The following is a 19,436-nucleotide window of genomic DNA, read 5'->3' as shown; positions in this document are numbered from 1 at the left end:
AGACAGACAGACAGACAGACATGAAACTATAAGGGTTCCTAGTAGACTAAGGAACCCTAAAAATGAGTTTACTGATTAAAATTTAAGTCAGCTATGTGTCTGTATCATTTATGATAGTTCCTTTTAGGTACTGATTTAATTATAATATATATTATATATAAAAAGAGATTACTGTAAAAGTAAGGGTGCTTCTTCTTCTTAACTAAATTTAATTGAATATATAAAATAATGATATAAATCAGTACCTAAGCATTAAAAATCAAATGGACTTCCCTATTTTTTACGCATCACGTTAACACATGTTTAAAGACAAATAAGCCAATACAAAAAAAAATTATAATCCCGCATTTCAAATAGCAAATATTTATTTAAATGCTCTTAAATGGCTCTTCATTGAAAAAACCATTAAAATTAAAAAAGCAACCTACATTTAAAATATATTTTATTAACTATTTTTGTCTTTGATGCTGATATAAACAAAAGTCTGCCGATTATTAAAATATGAGTTCAATATTGTGTGTCACTAAAATAAAACTTATGTTCCCTACCAATCACGTGTTCATCGATATATTTTAAAATTAAAACAATGTGCAACATTTTGTTACAGATTGTCGAGTTTTGTTGGTTGCTATTTTATGCTACTAATATGAAAAACTCAGTAATTATTGAACCACAAAGTCATTTTTTATCTGTGCACGGTTCATGTCATCTTTTAGGCTATGTCAACTGCGTCAGAATAGAAATCAAAATTGTCAACAACGTATTTCTAAAATTCAAACGCTTATATTTTAAGGTATTTTCTAAATGTTTAATAAAACACAACAATCATAAAATAACTTAATTCTGCGTTAAATTCTAACAAACAGTGGCCGTTGTTTTGTCTTTTTCATTTAAAAATAACTGTCGAAAGTAACAGTGAAGTTGTTTATTGACTAGGTGTGGCATAATTTCTGCCAGCAAAGTTCCTAACATATTTATGTTATTATTTGCAGGTGTTAGAAGAATCAAGAATATCTGTTATATCCTTCCAGATAGATAAAAGATAGATAAATAAAAGAATGCCACTATTAGAATCGTGTTGGTCACCATGTATTTGGTCGTCAACGGTGAAAAGCGGAACCAGAGCGGTAGCGGTGTATACCGCGGCTATGAGCATAATTCTCATAATATTTATAGCATATCAGATGGATGGTGGCGATTCTACACAGCTATGGAATCCTCTGTTTGAAGCTGATGTTAGAGGGTGTAAGTGATCACTTTGATATTATTATAGGGTTATGTTCTAATTGTTTAAAGCCTATACATAACTATTTTATTAATATAAGTGAAATTTGATAGGACATAATAATTATAAAACGCAAACTCAATATTGAACATTAATATATCTTATTATATAAATTGATATAATAAGTTAATACTTTGTTCTTAATTATTTGTGCTTCATTAGTTCAAAATCAGATAAAATTAGATTATTATAATTTAGTTTTAGTTCAGAGAATTTCAAATAGGAGAATTCAATCTAATGAAGAGCTATAGATTCTTGTATATTATTTTAGATATAACATGCTGAAAAAAAAAGAAAAAACTTTTAAGTGTATCGAAATGTACAAAATTACATTGTCTTTTAGATTTAACAAATATATAATTGTTTCATTCACATCCCTTCACCAAATTTAAGGTGATTGAAACAGATTGATGTTAATTTGCCATTTCAATTTTTCAGCTCTACAAGTATTCGGAACAATTTTCATCGTGATACTGGTTATTCTTTTTGTATCATCAATATTAATGGTAAGAAAGAAGTTTAAATACAAATACTTCCATTAGAATTTTTTCATTTCACTTTTGCATTGTTTCCTCTTGTTTAAATAAAAAAATAAAAATAAAAATGTTATTTTAAATTCCACTATAAATATTATATATTCTACTCATGAAATATATAGACAGTTTATTATTTATTTTAGGTAATTGGTGTTAACATATGGATGCGTGGATTAATGTTGCCATGGATGATTACTATGGGTTTAATCATAGTCTTTCAGTTGTTGTTCGGCTTGTGGCTCATCGGAGGATACTATATTTATGTAAGCTTAGTATGTTTTTGGCTAACATATAAAAGTAAAGTTGAATAAAAGCATTTTAATATTCTGTTATTTAGTAAACTTATCTTTTGAGGGCAGTGTCAAGCTTATTCTACCATTGCTCAAATGGAGAATGGTAGTTACAAATTTACATTTTCATCCGACACTTGCAGTTTTCTCCAAAATGTATTAATATGTGTGAATGTTTCATTAATCATTATATTCATAGTTAATACTATGTAGTCATCCTTGCTCAAAGAAAACACTGCATAGCACTATGAGATAGACATAACTTTTAACACCGTCAAAGTGTTCCTAACAATGGAATTAAAGTTGGTATTGGTGCCTGTAAATGTACCAAATAAGAAATAACTTCTAAGTACATTTTGGTACATTTTATCAATGGATTGGATAAAAATTTAAATTATATATTTCTTGTATTTCAGCTTGATGCAACTTTTGCTGCATTCCTTGACTTTTTATGGATGGCATACAATGTAAGTACCTATTCCAAATTTTCTGTTAGGATAAGACCTTTTAAAATTGTATGATGTATCAAATTATGAGTATTGTAAAGAAAATCTCAACTTCATTTTGACTTCATTACATTAAGTGTTATTTCAAAAGATTTATGAGGTATTTTAATCAACCCGCATTGGAACAGTGTGTTAGAATATATTTTCCAAACCACCTCCTCCAAAGGGACGGGAGGCCTTAGCCCAGCAATGGGGAAACGATAGGCTGTTGTTATTTACGATGTGCAGGTGCAAATATATATTTCAGTCTCTAAGCTGTTTTAGTTAGCCATTTGAATAATGAAAAAGTTTATTCTTATTTAATTCATATGGTCACATTCACTCCTTGAAGTTGATTATTATATTTATTTTGTTATTATTGTATAAGTGTTGACAATGAATACCGATGTACGGATAAATCCAGTGGGGTTTTTGTTACATCATTGTCTGTATAAACAAGCATATGTACTCATATTCAATAAATCAAATAAATAAAAAAAAAAAAATGTTTCTAAAAACTATTTGAGACAGTACAGATTATCAGTGACGCACTTATGTTTTATCTTTGGTTTGCTTATTATAATTGTTTGCAATTGATTTATCGATAACAGCTTCAAATGGCTGATATTGTTGTATGTATGTAGTTGACAATCACCCCCCCTACATACAAAGATCAATTTTACACCTTTAGTACAGATAAACTGATAGATTGATTAACTAAAATATTTTAATAAATGTTTCTTCTCTCATTTCAGATCTATTGCTGGTTGTGTGTGCTATCACAGTATCAAATAATATTAGATATGCAATCACCGAATATAGAAATTTTAGTAGAGTATTAATAGTGTCGTAAAAATGAAGGGACTGCAAGACATCAAAGGTTGTAACTCCAAATGTATGTATGTACAATTTATCTAACTACACAGTTCACACCTGTGATTTAAAAAATCAATGAACAATTCTAATTCTTGTAATGACTTTAGTGCCTCTTTTGTATTTTTTTATTTACATTGTTAAACATCAAGGCATTTAAAAATATGAGGTAATCAATAATGCATGCGAGTTGGGTTGTTAAAACCCAATAGGCATTTATTTTACAGTTAAACAGCAATTACTGACATTGCTATTTTTGCCTTTTAAGTTGAGTGATATTGTTTGTGTATTTACCATTACCAGTTAGCCCAATTTGACCATTGGCATTTGACTATTATAGATAATGAGATTTTTACATTTCAAAAAAAATATTAAACATTGATATATATACATTTAAAGTTAAGCTAAAACATCAATACATTACTTAAATTTTACTTTAAGCAATTGACAGCAATTCATCAATCTATTGTAATTTTATGATTGTTTTTTATTTCGCCATTTCACCAATCAAATGAGCCTTAATAATAGTGTTATATATCTTAGAATTAATGTGTTCGACTTCAAACAAAGATCTTTAAATGTTATTAATCTTAATTAAAATATTATTAGTATGTATGTTACTAATGACTGTAATAAAAGTATAACACTAAAAAATTAGCAGTATCACATCAAATAAAGTTTGGCTGAATATAAATAATGACCCTATAACTTTCCCAGTACATATTAATTTCAAGATAAGAATGAAAGTTTAAAGAATTAAAGTGCCTTTCTAATAGATGACTGAAAAATTAACTATTTCGATTAATAAAAATTGCAAATTATTTATATACCAGTCAAGTTATATACCCGTGTATGTCATTTGATATTTTCCACCAGAGCAGATCCACTGTATCTCACACATTCCCTATATTTTGTATTAAGTTTAGATTTGGAAATATATTACAATAAACAATCCACTTGTACTATAATTCCAAAAGAGGTATTGTCATCAAGTACCTGCTAAAAAGTATTGCCAAAAATTGCACACTGGCAATCCCAAAACAAATCATATGATTATCAGCTGTTTGGAAAGGTTATAAAGGGTCATGTATTTTGTTTTAACAACATTTATTTGATGTTTAATAACCAAGTATGCTGGACATCTCCCTGGAAATATTGAAAATAATGTCTTAATAAAGTGTTGTTAACTTTATATGGAATAATTTAATTAATGACTGTTCATGTGAAGTCTTTGACTGTTATACTTTGTTATAATTAATAGATTTATAGTAATGTATTTTTGATACAAAAATGTGCGCTTGAAATCTGATAATTTATTATTATCAGGAGCTTGACTCTGTTACAGTAGTAATATTATCGTGTATTGTAACAGCTTAGATTTGAGGATAACATAACTGAATATCAAGAAATGAGCATTTCAGTACACAATCTGTAATGATTTGTATCAACCAAGATTGTATAAACAATTGAATTAATTACAAGCAAATCTTCAAAATTCAAATAAGATTTTTGTATTACATTTGAATGCTCCCGGTGAGGTACAGCATTAAGAATTAAAAAATAGCACAAAATTATAATATTTGTTATTATAATAATTTTTGATGACATTATTATAAATTGTGTTTAATGCTGATTATGTATCAGCAACATTAAACTTCATATATTTTTTAATACCATCAATCAATGTGTTTTTCTGCTAAATTGTGTAGTTTTAATTATAGATAAAATATTGTCAAATTAGATTCTATGAATAATAGATTAAGTATAAAGTGCCTGATAGCAATGTATTGCCGATTCCAACGGCCGGAATAAAGGTAAATGCTGACCTTGAATTTTCATAACATTTATTCAGAACTAAAATAATCTGTGGTATTTATCTAAAAGAAATAGTTATGTGTCAAAAATTTGATATACTATATTAGTACACACTACTAGACCTCCGTGATCCAGTAGTGTGTACCATGCTCGGTTTTTATGGGTACGCCACTCCGAGGTACCACGGTTCTATTCCCGGCCGAGTTGATGTAGAAAATTCATTAGTTTTCTGTGTTGTCTTGGGTATGGCTGTTTGTGCTACCGTCGTTACTTCTGATTTTCCATGACACAAGTGATTTAGCTACTTACATTGGTATCAGAGTAATGTATGTGATGTTGTCCAGTATTTATTTATTGATTATGTATTTAATCTGTATTTTTTTTAATCTGTATTTATCAACTATTATATAATGGAATACTTTAGATTAACATAAAGTTTGTTTACCTTTAATCTTCCTGCCATCGGAAAATAGTATAGATTGTTACGTTTTATAATAATTATGGCATTAAAATTATTGTAAGTGCAATTATGAGAATAAAATCCGTCCATTTTTATGACTTAAAATTTTAATTATAATTAAATTGATCAAGCATTTATTGTTTTAATTTTTTATCATGTGAGAGCTGGTTCGTATCGTTATGTATAGTGACTTGACTGACTATTAAGGCTGGACATATACATAGTGTTTTTAAAAGTATACAAGAATATTGTATGCGAAGCGTAATTCACAAATTACTATTGAATTGTTGAATTATTTCTTCTCTTTTTCTCTAAGTAAAAATCTTCTTCTCTTATGTGAAAAAATGTTTCTCAATTTTATTCTTCAATTCTCGTTAATTCATATATATCGAATTACCTAAGAAATGTCACTTAAAAATTTGGGCTTTTGATAGTGGAATTGTATAATAATAGCATACAGTATTGAGAGCGACTAAATTGTCCGGCTTAATAACCAGCTCTAAACTAAATCATATTGTATTTATGTATAAAGTATGAATCTCAATTGTATTAAATTTTGCCTTTACATTTCCACCGATAATTTTTTTGTATCAAATAACATTGAATTACTAAATAAAATGAGTATTTTATATTAACTTGTGATTTAATTTTACCATGTAATCATTTTGAAAGATATCTTACATAAAACTTGATTTGATTGAAGATTGCAAAGTTCAAGCGAAAAAAGCGTACATGACAAATTAATAATTTACGTGCAGAGTATTGGAATTTTATGACAGTAACAAAATGTAGCGATAACTATATCATTGGACGAAAACTGAAATAATCTGAAATTAAATAAAGATCCGAGATGGCCCAGTGGTTAGAACGCGTGCATCTTAACCGATGATTTCGGGTTCAAACCTAGGCAAGCACCACTATACATATATATGTGTTTAATTTGTGCTTATAATTCATCGCGGCGGTGAAGGAAAACATCGTTAGGAAACCTGCATGTGTCTAATTTCAACGAAATTCTGCCACATATGCATTCCACCAATCCGCATTGGAACAGCGTGGTGGAATATGTTCCTAGCCCTCTCCTTAATGGGAGAGGAGGCCATTAGCCCAGCAGTGGGAAATTTACAGGCTGTTACTTTACTTTTTTTTAAATAAATATTTGCGATTGCAACTATAATAGGAGGAAATCCTAATAAACAATATGTAAGAGAAAATTTACTTGATATCATTGATCGAGAGCTTGATTAATCTGTGATACTCATTATGGTTTTGCGAAAAAATAGCAATTTGAACGTCGACGAAAGGAAAACGAAAGGAAGACGAAAGTATAAGTTGGCGTTCCTGTGGCAGCACCTGCTACCCCCTTTGTTTTGCCAATTTTTTGTTTATTTTATCAATATCTCCCTAGAAAATAATTCTCTACTTCTCATTTTTAATAGATTTTGGGTAAGTTTTCTTAATAAGGGTAAATAAAACAAATAAGATATAATGAACAAAAAAAATTAGTACATGTTTTTGCCGCACGCCAACTTACACTTGACGTGCTATACTCAAACGTACCAATGTATTTTTCCTTTTAACCAATAATTGTGTTACGCTAAGAACACTACCATTTGAATAGAACGATTTGGTTTGGTTGCGTTGTGTCTGAAAAGGTGATACTTTTAAAATGGTGCGTTGAGCAATTTCAAGAGGCTCATTGGAATATTGAATTAAAATTAAATGATATTAATTTTCGTAATGTTTGCTGTACACAAAGTAAAACATAACAGTTTTGTTTATATTTATTTCTTCTGGAATAAAAACCCATTATTTAATTTTTCCATAAACAACCAACCGAACTATGAAATATGGATGTTTTTAGCCAGCAGCTTTTATTGTTTTTTGAGGTGCAAAATAAAACCAGTTAATTGAAAATTCTTAATATTTTAATGGAGATTTCGTTCACGTTATCGTTAAAAATAAAAAAAAAATCAGTTCATAAAAGAGTTTTAACATAACAAATAATTTCGATACAAGCCTATACCCAATTATTATTTTAATTACAACTTTATTACAATTTTAAAGATTATCTTAGATTACGATACGATAACGAAGCCTTTAAATTATAATGAACAACTTTTCCTCTCATATTGCACAATAAAATAGCATAAATATAATTTTTTATCATTATAAAATGTCATCTAAAATTTTAATTTGCATAAAAATAGATTAAAAATAATACACTGGAATGGACATGAGTATTTAATTGTCATGCGTGAGTACTTAAAATAAAAAGGTAATACTTTGTGGAATGTCAACATTTCAATGGAAATCTTTAAGTTTTTTAATTGATATTATAAAAAATACATACAAGAATCGAACTTTTAATACATTTCACCTAAGAACATAAAACTAAATTCCGTACTTTGTTCTTACTTAGTTGATTGAGCTACCAATGGCAACCAGTTACTTTTCTGGCATAGTCATAGAGAGGCTTCGATATAAATTCTATAGATGATATTTATACTTTTTTTATATTATTCACGAATTCTAGAAAATAGTTCCAGTACGGATTACAATTAAAAAATCTACTTAAATTCTACAAAATAAAACGTGTAACAGAATTCTCTGAGCATTGTCGAGAAACAAACCAAAATCCTGTCATAACTAAAAAAGGTCATATTTACATTGAAATCTTATTTCGTATAATAAAATATTATACAATACTTAATCTATAATTTACAAGGTTATTCAATACATCGCCTAAATACAATGTCTAACTATTTTACAATAATTTACAAAGCTTATTTTAAAACATTAAAGTGATATGCAATAAGCTATAGTTATAGCTCGCGGGTAAAAATAATCCGCCATTTTATTCGCACTAACAAAATACTGTTTTGGCTTAATTTTCCCGCCATTAAAATTACACACGACGCCATCTTGTGACCAAAGGGTATAGACAATTTAACAAATTTATTTAAAACATAGTTCATTGTTAATTTCAAATAATGTTATATGTTGTATTACTTTTTTGGCACAGGCATGTTTTAAAAATAAACATGTTAATAATTTGTGAGTATTTTATAAATTCTTCTTTGTACGATTCAAATGATAATCCGTATCAAATTCAAATTCCACTTTCAAAATAGAAAAAATAACAAACCTTGTTTAAAACAGTAACAATAAATAAACAATTATCGAACGTACAAATCAACGCTACAAGGAAAATTCCTTTGAATATTTCAAAACTTTCGTCACTACCGCAAACATGGCTATGAGCTGGTGGAATACCAATTAGTATTCGGTGGCGCGGACTTGTCTACTGGTTGGTGCGAGTGAGACGCATGCGCTGAATGTGCTTGAGGATGATAGAGATGGAAAGAGGATGGAGGATGGAAGAACTGTGATTGGTCCAATGACGACGCGTAGTCCAAAGCACCAGGAACCGCCGAATATGCCTGAGGCTTCAATGGCAACGGAGCCTCTCCTAAATACGGATGCCTTAACGCTTCGGAATAAGCACTATTATCGTAAGGCAAAGCGTACTGTTGTTTGTCTCTCGGAGATACTGACCCTGGCGGAGTCATTGCTGAATGATAATCTGCGTATCCTCCATAGGCCAAGGAACCTATATCTGTTCCTTTGTGGCCTAATTGTTCACCATATCCAGAGCCTTCGCTTCCGGGTGGTGTCGGTAAGGGTCCTGACTGACCATCGCTAGAATAATATCCTGTTCTGCCGTCTCCTAAGAAGTTACTTCTAATGACGCTTTCCCGATTTGCATAAAGTTGCCTTAACAACGCTGAAGCTGGCGTTGATGTATGATTGCCTGGTATTTGACGGTTAAGATGGTTTAGGTGGTGATTTTGAGTGCCAATCCATTGTATGGTGGATTTCTGTTGCTGTTGTTTCAATAGTGCATCAGTGGAAAAATCAGTCGGCCGATGCGCTATTTCCTTCCCATCCAACGCTACCGATGGTAAATGTTTGGACATAGCATTTTCTAGATCTCTAACGGATGTGGCGTCGGTGCTTTCTGGAAGAGCTAAGTTTGCTTTATTCATGTCGCGGTCGGCGGGTGATATGGCGGCGCCGGGATTCGAGGAACTCTTTCGTCTCTCTTCATCCTTCTCCGCTTCGTCTTCGCAGTCTGTTGTGTGTTTTCGTTTCTTCAGTCTTCTAGCTGGCATTGGGGAGGTTCTCTCCTGGTTTGTGTGGAGTGGTATGGGCTGTGTATCGTTTAGTCTGGTCAGATGTGTGACGTCAGACGTTTGTGGAGCAGTTGATGCGGAGTCATTGTTGGTGGGTGCCTCGGTTCTCTCAGCGGTGTGTCGCTGTGGGGGCGGGGGAGCTCCAGGCGTATCGGCATCAGGGGGCCCGTTTTCTGGATCCCCTGTGGTCTCCTCGCGCTTTACTCCTTGCACGCTTTCTTCTAGCTGACAGCAGTCCATCACAGTATTTGGATACTCACGTCCACTGAAAAGGAAAGATTATCTTTAATTAATTCGCCAATAATATATAGAAAATGTAGAAAACCTTTAATACTTATAGTGTTACTTTATAATTCTCAATTTGTCTCCATGATCAGGTAAGGTAAATGTTATCTATCTCTTTATTTTATAGGAAGTGCAAAACTTTTTCTTACCTTATAACATAATTAACGCAAATAATGTTCTGTTCTTCAGCATTCTTGGAAGAGCAGACGACTGTGGCGCATGTCTGCATCCACGTGTAGCCTCCCAGCTTGTTCATCAGTCTGTAGTAATGTGTCAGCACTTGACCTTTGTTCATTACTGTAAGAAAAGTATATATTTAGAGACACAGAAATTATATGTAATCTTGTTAAGAAGATACTATTAATAATATTAATAGTATCTTACAGAGACAGGGATGACACAGACAAAATCGTATATAATGTAACGCCACTGACCGTTGTTTAGTTAACATTGGTGGTACAAGAAACAAAAAATGCCCAAGAGATTGGAGTGATACTAAATTATTTTCTTACTAAGCAGTCAGACATAGCGATGTGCGTTTGATGAAGAATTTAACGTTTTTCAGTTATAGTAAAACGGATTAACAATGCTGTATTTTTATCTTTGAATAAATGTTACATCTATTCCAGAAATAGACAAATTTGTAAATAACGAAAATCGTCTCAACAACACGTGTAAAGTAATTACATTAATATTCAGCACTACAACAAATAAGATTTTTTTTATGTACTTCTTATAAGTACCGCGATATATTTACTTCACTGTGATGGTTATTGGTCAGAGGAAAGTCACTCAGTGTGACTAATAAATATCGATATGCATATTCAAATTATTTTATTTACATAAAAATAATATCGATTAATCATATAATAGAACCACCATAATTATATTTATTGTAACTAAATCAGGACAGATATTCGTAATCGCGACCTTGAATTAGCGACTTAAATCGTTTGATGACGATCATATTGAAATCGTATAGAACAATAATGATTATGTAACGTTAGTTATTATCAGACAAGACAGTCTTGAGACATTTACTATTTATATTTTAATTAGAAACAAATAATACCTAGTTTGAAAAACGATGTTAACGAAAATTGCCGGTTTCATCCCAATTACCAGGTGTCAAGTGGCGTAGCTAGGTGAGGAAGGGACCGCTGTATAGAAAAATAATCGGGCCCTCACCCCCTCTTTCCCATCCTTCTTTAACTAATAATTACCCTCTAAAATTATAGATACCAAATAAAATATCTTGTGTGAAATCTTGACCGCAGTGTCGTGATTTTCTAGCTTCAGAAGCTTACAGTTTAGTTTAGAGGGCCCCCTGAACTCCGGGGCCCTGGTGCACTGTACTACCCGGCCCTACGATATCTATAACCACTGCAGGTGCCTGATTCAGACTTGTCCATCATTTCGTGATCGACGCTAATTAAAACCGTCGCAAAACCACATTTGTGTCAGATGAAGCAATGGAGCAACGTATTTCGTATACGCTTTAAGGACCATCCTTAAAAGGGGCAGAGCTCTTTGCCTTTCGTTTACCTAAGACTTTATTTGTGACATTAATATATATATAAGACCTTATTGTAAGCACATCTAAATATTGTAACTTCAGAAGATGATAATTATGTTGTCTTAAAAATGTCTCTTGTTTTGAGATTAAATGTCTTGCGTGTGCAAAGTTCTTAAAACTTGCATTATATTCCATACATACAAAAGACAAAGTGTTCGACATGTGTATTGTGTACGTGAATCATTAAGACAAACATGTTTTTTGGTTTTGTTGTTTTATTGTTTATTGTTGCCGTTTAATTTACAATACGATTGGCACCGCGCCAAAACTTAGGCGTCATTTGTTAATAGTAACTTATTGTTGTGGCAAATTGTAATGGTATTTGATTTTGTTTTGAGTTTATCGAATTTAGGTGCCTCAGTTGATAAAACACATTGATTTTTATTAAAAATCGTGGGTTTTTATATATTTCTTGGATATTTTTCCACGAATATCTGTATGTTCGAATGCCTGAAGACCCACCTCTATCTTCCATTAAGTATACCTAGGTAATGAAGGCTATGTTTATCTCTACAAACTTCTTATAAATGTATATAAAGACAAATATAATTTTAATGTTATTAACGCTACTTTGATAGCCAGTTTATGATATTTTTAGTCTTAATTAGGTAAGCCCTATGTACGTACGTATGACGTAAAATACTTTGTGTACATACTGTAGGATAGCTGCCGTTATTGTTGTTACATGTAACTTTATAAGGATTTCAAAGCATTAACGTCATATTAGAAACATTACTTTTGAAAATAAACTCAATAAAAAGATATAATCAGTAATAAGTGTGAGATTACGAAAAATTGATTCGTATTTGCGTGAAATCGATTATCCTTATTGATTCAAACGATTGTTTTCGATGATTCGTCCACCCATGACCCAATAAGAGTGAAATCCATCGACAATAATGTCGTAACGCCACTTCGTATTCAGTGTGTGCGAATAGAAATTCATGTCAAGACAAGCCTTCAAGGCAGCAGGAAAATTTATTACTGATCTCCTTTAAAAAGTTTCGACTTGTTTATTTAAATTAATATTACCGTTGCACTTTCTAATTTAGTCGCATTCTATCAGTTATACTCAAGTATTTAACAATACTTAAAAAAAGTAGATGGTGAAAATAAAAAACAATCTCAAATTCCTACTCAAATAAACAACTAATTTTGAATATATGTAACTGAAGGTTATGTTTTGGGCGTTCTGCGAGTTTGTACCCAACATTAGCATATGGACGCTCATTTTTATTATAACATATTCTCATAATATAACATTTAAAGAAGAAAATGAAACGCGATGTATATAATATGTAAAGCCAGACAACTAGATAATCTTTCCAGTTACCGTTTGTATTTTGTGTATTAGAATAATCTAACATAAGTTTTAAACCAATAAGCAGAAGATATAATCATCATTCGCACGTGACATAGGAAATAATATGTCCTAAATAAAAGCCAAAATAAAAAAGGAGGTTTATATAAATCATCATTTAGCTCATAATCTTTGAAATATACATGAAATTATGTAATGTTCATTAAGTCTTTATTTTGACTGCAACATTACGAACGCTTTACGGTCTAAAAGACATCCAAAAACTTAAATTGCTATAACCAACAATCTAGGTTAACTAAAAAAGTTTAAAGTTATCCTCATCACTTTACGTTTAGTTAAAACAACCTTCAATTACGCATCTATTCTTGATTAACGCATCGTACGCGTTTCCTTATATACAAAAGCGGAAAATATATAACCAAATAAAGTCCTCAGGCCGTATGTATGTATGTATGTGATATCATTATTTTTCCACGTATCCGTCAGAATACAATTTAGGCCTAGCGCCATACCCGACTGTTTGTGATTTGAATAATAATATCCTAGCATCATTTCGTTTCCTTTCTACAGACATCGACGTGGGAAATGTCGGCTCTTAATGCTCCTTGAGCCTTTATCCGTTTCTTGGGAATGTTATAAAGTTGTGTCGCTGTAGACATTTTATATTTTAAGTCATTTTTCATTCCTTCTTGTGATGCTTGTATCAAATTAGTATTTTTATATTAAACTTTTACATGTATTTTTGAATCAACAAGAGTCGTCACACACATCACCAATTCGCATTGTGTATTCCACTCAGATTCACTGTCAAGAATTTCGTAGATAGCTACGTTTAAAAAAATAGATATTTAGATTTTTTCTGATTTTGCTTAATATTTTTGTTTGAAAATTTAAATTATGATATTAGTTTAGTGTAGTGGCTAGAATTATCCAATAGAGCAGATATATTTTTAGCTGGAGTTGAAGAGATCCTTTGTTCAAAGTCGGGGTCTGACGGATGAAATAGTATTGGGGTTTTCTATCAAAGAATTCTGAATGTTACACCGAAGTCTAGAAGTCCCACCACGTAAAACCCTCAGTCCTGTTCCTGATCTTGCGCCCTACGTAGCGTAGACCTTAAAATTGGCCGCTGGCCGAAATCTTTCAGAAGTACATTATCATCAAAGACTAATTTAATTTAAAGCAACTATGTATTTCTATTTTTCTTGGATGTGTGAATGCTGAATACAAATACTTTGCTTTGGTTAACTCCATCTTGGAGAGAACCAGATATAAAGATGTAATTGCAGCACGAAAAATCTTATCTTCGTCCCATGATAAATAAAGCGTTAGTATTTGTTACACCGACTACTTCAGCGCTTATGCACTGGCTGCTGGCTTTTCTACTACAAATAACGAAATATCCGCACTTTGGAAATAAAATCAACTTGCTTAATAGATATATTTAAATTTCAATGACGTAATAAAGCTATATACAGTGCGTATATTGTGTTTCGAAAAAAACACGAAATCAATTGCCAACTTATGTAACCATATACAAAACAAAATGGCCGCCGATTAACTCGAATCACGGAGCATCGACGTCATTTAGTAACTTTTTCACTACAGCCGTTGATAGCTTTACGAGACCATTAATTTGAATTTAAAATGCACAATATACAGATGCCGGTCAAATGTGGACAATTCTGGCGTAGAATAACAATTGTCTGAATTAACATATAACACCGGGTGTTTGCTAGAAAGCGGGTAATTTGGTTACAACCGTACACGCGAATGGGATTCCTGATTCTGATATAAGTGTATAATATTAAACTATGAGGTAATAAAATTAGAAGATTATGGCTAAAACTTCCGTCACGGTGCGATGGCGGAATTTTAAATTTTGGACATGTTAAATTGATATTAGTTTTAAATACATCATTGTATATATATTTATTGCTATTACGTTTTCAAGTTCCTAATGGTTCAGGAATAATGTAGTCTTACTGACTAATTCTCAACAGTGTGAGCAATGGTAAGTCTGCTATCTGGCGCATAGTGTAGTGTCATACAATTGATAATTAAAATTAACCTAAATAATATACGTAATAAACAAAGATTTTGACATTTTAAATGTCAGTTTTTTGACGTAATTAGTTGATTACAAATGTCACCAAGTTCGAATATGGAACATGATTAGAATATGATTACGACAAACGTATTTTTTAATGAAGACAAGAAATCGAACTAATGTGTTGTCCAAGGCATGGTATTTCCAAAATTACAAGGTTAAAATCTCATCGTAAAACTAAATCTCCAGAACTATCAAGCGAAAAAACATCACACAAAATCCATCACAGGCCTACTAAATCGAATCACGTAATGTATGATATGTATTATGAAGTGTAACTTACAATCGACGTGACATTTTCTAAGCTTATTTGCATCTTCGCCGTGACATAGAGCGTATAGATTTTTCCCTGTGAGCTCTTCAGCGGTATATCCCAGTAGCTCTGATACCCTGCTGATAGACACAAAACATATCATTAATACTCCAATCCGAACAACATTTAATTGAATTCTGTAATAGATTAATTTCGATACATAGATGTAAAATGCCTGAAGCTATATCTTCAAGTTACTATAATTGAATGTGAATAAGAATGTATTGTTTACAGGAGATGCTAATAACTAACGAAATCGTATCGTATTTCAACTCAATTCAACAATTGTATTTATAAGTATTATGGTAAGTTATGTTGTTGTAATACCTGGGTTCGCAATGCGCTATTCGAAAGTCAAAGCCGATCCTCGTTACAAACATATCAGACTCCAATCTGATTTCGTGGACCGACGGCGGTGGTAGCGCTATGGCCAGCGCCACCATACCCAAGAGTGCTGGAGGAGTTTTGCGACTGTGTGAAAAGGTATACTGCGGTCGGAGGCGGCAGAGCATCAGTACTACCTAAAACAAAGAAAAATGTTGTTGTAATAAAAATATCAATGTTGGTTTGTAGAATTGGGTGATTTCGTAGATACGTCTAGAAAGAAAACACTAAATTGATAACACATTTACAAAAACATATTTAATTAAAAGATAAAAATGTCCAGTATACTTCAAAATCCAAATAACCTATTATATTTAAGGAAGAAATATCTAAAGAAATAAGATGGTACATAACGTTACATATCTAAATTATTTGAATGGTTAATGTGGTGTTCAAATGTATTTACATCTAAATAAACTTTCCAAATTTAAGATTAAATACGGAACGTGGTTTACGAACGAAACAAACTTTCCGAGATTTAGTATAGAATCACAGCGAACATCACGTAGGTATACAAATTCCCAGGTAACTCCTAAATTCAAGAAGGATGAACTAATTTCAAATTTTCGCAATAAACGCTTCGCCTGTGGCACAAAAGCCATATAGAGGGTTACAAACGATTTTCTCTAATTGCTCTGTCGATATTTACGAATTGTATGAGCAATTTAGATGTAGATAAATACGAATTATGGGTTTAATTCACAAAGTACTAATCTCAAGATGTATAATTTATTCTACTGTGGATTTGATTGCTTATGGAAACTTAGAAATGAATTTAAGTAAAGTGACAGATGAAGAAGAAAAGGGGTCAAATAATATTACGGTTTTACAAAAGATAGTAAGAAAACATCTTAAATGATAAATAAAAGAGACATAACCACCGGAAACAATCTATTAAAGACAGTTTAACCAACCTAGTACGTTATTCGCAAGTCGCTAGAGATATAATCACATTTTATGTTCTAACACCGAGTTAAGGCAAAAATTATGGACCACAATTCGCCCTGAGGCACCCCACGCCGAGCAATAACTCTAACAATAATATTTGTGATCCTAGCCGGATATAACCCGTGCGAAATTATTTAAGTGTAATAAAATGGTAATTCGTTTATTTATACGAATAAACGATTTGTTTTTTCAATGTTTTAAACCATTTTCATTGTTTTACACCTCAATGTTTTTGAGAGTAGTTGACAGTTTCTAATGCAAATTTAACATTACAAGCTAGTAATAATTCTACTATAAATTTTCATGTTTAGATATTGAAAACCAAAAAGAAGGCGGATCTCTAATATTTTTAGATAAACTCATCTGGTATTTTGGACATTATATATTTGATTTTTTACACAAAATTAAATTGAAAAATTGAAACTAGAATTGGTATTGGCAAAATTAAGATTGTTGTCAAATTTATCACAGATACAAATAAAAATAAAATGGATTCGATAGATAATGGATTTGGTAGAAGAGTTGAAATGTCAAATGTCGTGCTTTACGACGTATAAGCGTTGGGTGATAACGGCTGGGAACAGACGGCAAAATCACGAACTCACGAACACCATGACCAATTGAAATATTAACGTTTTATTATATATATTTTTAATACGTCTTTTTAAAGCCATTCGATGTGACGTCATAAATGACGTCATAAATGTCACTGAAATATACTTTAATTCAGACTGATAACAAATAGAGACTCTGTCAAAGCTAAAAAAGAAGAGAAATCACATGTCACAACCGTCATTTATATTTCGATTATCAATTAAAAGAACAACATAAGCAGAAGGTAATATAACAGTTTCCTAACACAAGGAAAAGTGTTTCTTCGTTTCTGATACCCACCCGCCAGTTACCACCCTCTCCGTTTCTCGTATCCCCGTCCTTGCTTCTTCCAACCTAGATTGAAAATGAAAATTCAGCTTCCATTTAATTCTCATATTAGATAAGAAAAATGTCCACATATTTTCATGCCTTTACAGGAATTTCAATTTTACAAAATTAAAAACTAAATATTCGATATTCAAATAAATGAGATAGTCATGTTATAGACTAAATGTAAAACTATATTTAGTTCGGAATATACCGAGAAGAGCTGGCAAGAAGCTGATACGTGTGAAAATCTTGATACTATAGTAAAAGAGGCTCACTATTGCTACTTGCAATAGTTGCTTAGATTAGTAAGAGATTTTAGAACTCTAAAAGGACTAATTCTTAGTTTTCCAAACTTACATTATGCATCTTTTTAGGCAAGGTTTCATTGGTTCTAAGGATAGAATATTCTACATGTACCCATAGAATAGTTTTAGGATATAACAACTTAAAATTTCTTGGAAATTTCGACATTCTATTTTCAAATCTTTTTGTTACCATATCATGTATTAAAACTTGTGGTTGTATTCTTACCCTGTAACCAGAGGATTTGAAGTGGCAACCTCTCTTCGTTAGGGTGCTTTTCATTCGTATGCAGAATGCTCGATCCATCCCTCGGTACAGCGAACCACTCGCCGCCAGACTCATTTGGGCTGACACTGTGAACAATGTTTGGTATAAGTAAAATTATCTCTTAAGTATTATTAGTAAGCACTTATAATAATTAATCAAAGTTAAGGCATAATTTTGAAATTATAAGATTTACAAATTGCGTGTCTTATTGTAAGGACGAAGATGGCATAATTGTTATTACACGCGAAGTTTAAATTCGAGGTTTAAAATGCAAGATAGAATCAATAAATTTTTCACGTTATTTAATTTATCTCAAGTTGGGCGGGAGTGTAATTTGTGTTTAAAATTCATCTTGTTCTAGGCGGTGAAAGAGATCATTGTGAGGAAACCTACATGTGTCTAATTTCTATATATTTATATTTGTATTTCAGCAACCAGCATTGGAACAGCGTAGTAGAATCTATTTCCTCAAAGAGAGAAGAGGCCTCAACCCAGCAGTGGAAAATTTACAGGCTGTTGTTGTTGTTGTTGGTCGTGAGGAAACCTGCCACAAATTTTTAACCGCAATACAGCAGATTTTTGGAATAAGCTCTAAGACGAAAATTTGAAAGAGAAAAAGGTCGTAACTGTAAATGAAATTAATTACAGCTCTTTAAAAAATCTCAATGCTACGGTAACGCAGTGTAAATGTTTCGAATTTGAGTGATAGCTTGATTGATTACGGCGCATATCTAATTAATGGCTCTCTATCGATGGGAGCTTCGAAGCGTCGTTTAATTGATTTCATTGGAGCTGAGGACTTGTAAAAACTATCAACGCTTCTCAAACTTTACTAGTAACATTTTATATTAAGGTATCTGTTAAACCTACTAACACATATTTGGTGTATTTTTAATCTGCATGCAATTCAACCGAGTATATATATTTATAAATTAAATTGGTCAAATTCGTATGAATTTTCAAATTTGCCGAATGCGCTGTATCTTATTGTATTATTACTCACTTTAAAAAATTCAATTTTACGTCAAATTAAACAAAAAATATGTTATAGTGAACAATAGGTAC

General features: G+C 31.6%; 2 protein-coding genes across 5 annotated transcripts in view; one reads left to right on the top strand and one right to left on the bottom strand.

The window, feature by feature from the left end:
• The first annotated feature begins 665 nt into the window (after positions 1–665).
• On the top strand, positions 666–3,548 carry LOC124538989. Its single transcript, XM_047116284.1, has 6 exons — positions 666–793; positions 993–1,245; positions 1,724–1,791; positions 1,965–2,084; positions 2,528–2,578; positions 3,352–3,548. The coding sequence occupies exons 2-6, from the start codon at positions 1,059–1,061 to the stop codon at positions 3,436–3,438; spliced, it is 513 nt and encodes a 170-aa protein (XP_046972240.1). The 5' UTR covers positions 666–793; positions 993–1,058; the 3' UTR covers positions 3,439–3,548.
• Positions 3,549–7,654: 4,106 nt separating this feature from the next.
• LOC124538820 (protein trachealess) overlaps positions 7,655–19,436 on the bottom strand; it is a 197,199-nt gene continuing 185,417 nt past the window's right edge. For 3 of the 4 annotated variants that reach the window (XM_047116027.1, XM_047116029.1, XM_047116030.1), the window contains 5 exons: positions 18,333–18,457; positions 15,873–16,066; positions 15,516–15,625; positions 10,375–10,522; positions 7,655–10,205 (listed from right to left, as the gene is read on the bottom strand). In XM_047116027.1, the coding sequence (XP_046971983.1) occupies positions 9,002–10,205; positions 10,375–10,522; positions 15,516–15,625; positions 15,873–16,066; positions 18,333–18,457 (1,781 nt within the window). In that variant the 3' untranslated portion in view covers positions 7,655–9,001. The remainder of the gene's footprint in view (positions 10,206–10,374; positions 10,523–15,515; positions 15,626–15,872; positions 16,067–18,332; positions 18,458–19,436) is intronic. The other variant, XM_047116028.1, reaches the window with a different exon arrangement.

The sequence above is a fragment of the Vanessa cardui genome, chromosome 21 (genome assembly GCF_905220365.1).
Source record: "Vanessa cardui chromosome 21, ilVanCard2.1, whole genome shotgun sequence".
NCBI classification, from domain to species: Eukaryota; Metazoa; Arthropoda; class Insecta; order Lepidoptera; family Nymphalidae; genus Vanessa; species Vanessa cardui.
Note: the sequence above shows the minus strand (reverse complement) of the source record. Positions and strands in the feature narration are given on the sequence as shown.

Bases quoted from the DNA above. Each gene is read 5' to 3' on its own strand.
- LOC124538989 (XM_047116284.1), top strand. From the start codon at position 1,059: ATGCCACTATTAGAATCGTGTTGGTCACCATGTATTTGGTCGTCAACG. The intron at 1,246-1,723 runs GTAAGTGATCAC...TCAATTTTTCAG, and splicing joins TGAAGCTGATGTTAGAGGGT to CTCTACAAGTATTCGGAACA. The intron at 2,085-2,527 runs GTAAGCTTAGTA...CTTGTATTTCAG, and splicing joins TCGGAGGATACTATATTTAT to CTTGATGCAACTTTTGCTGC.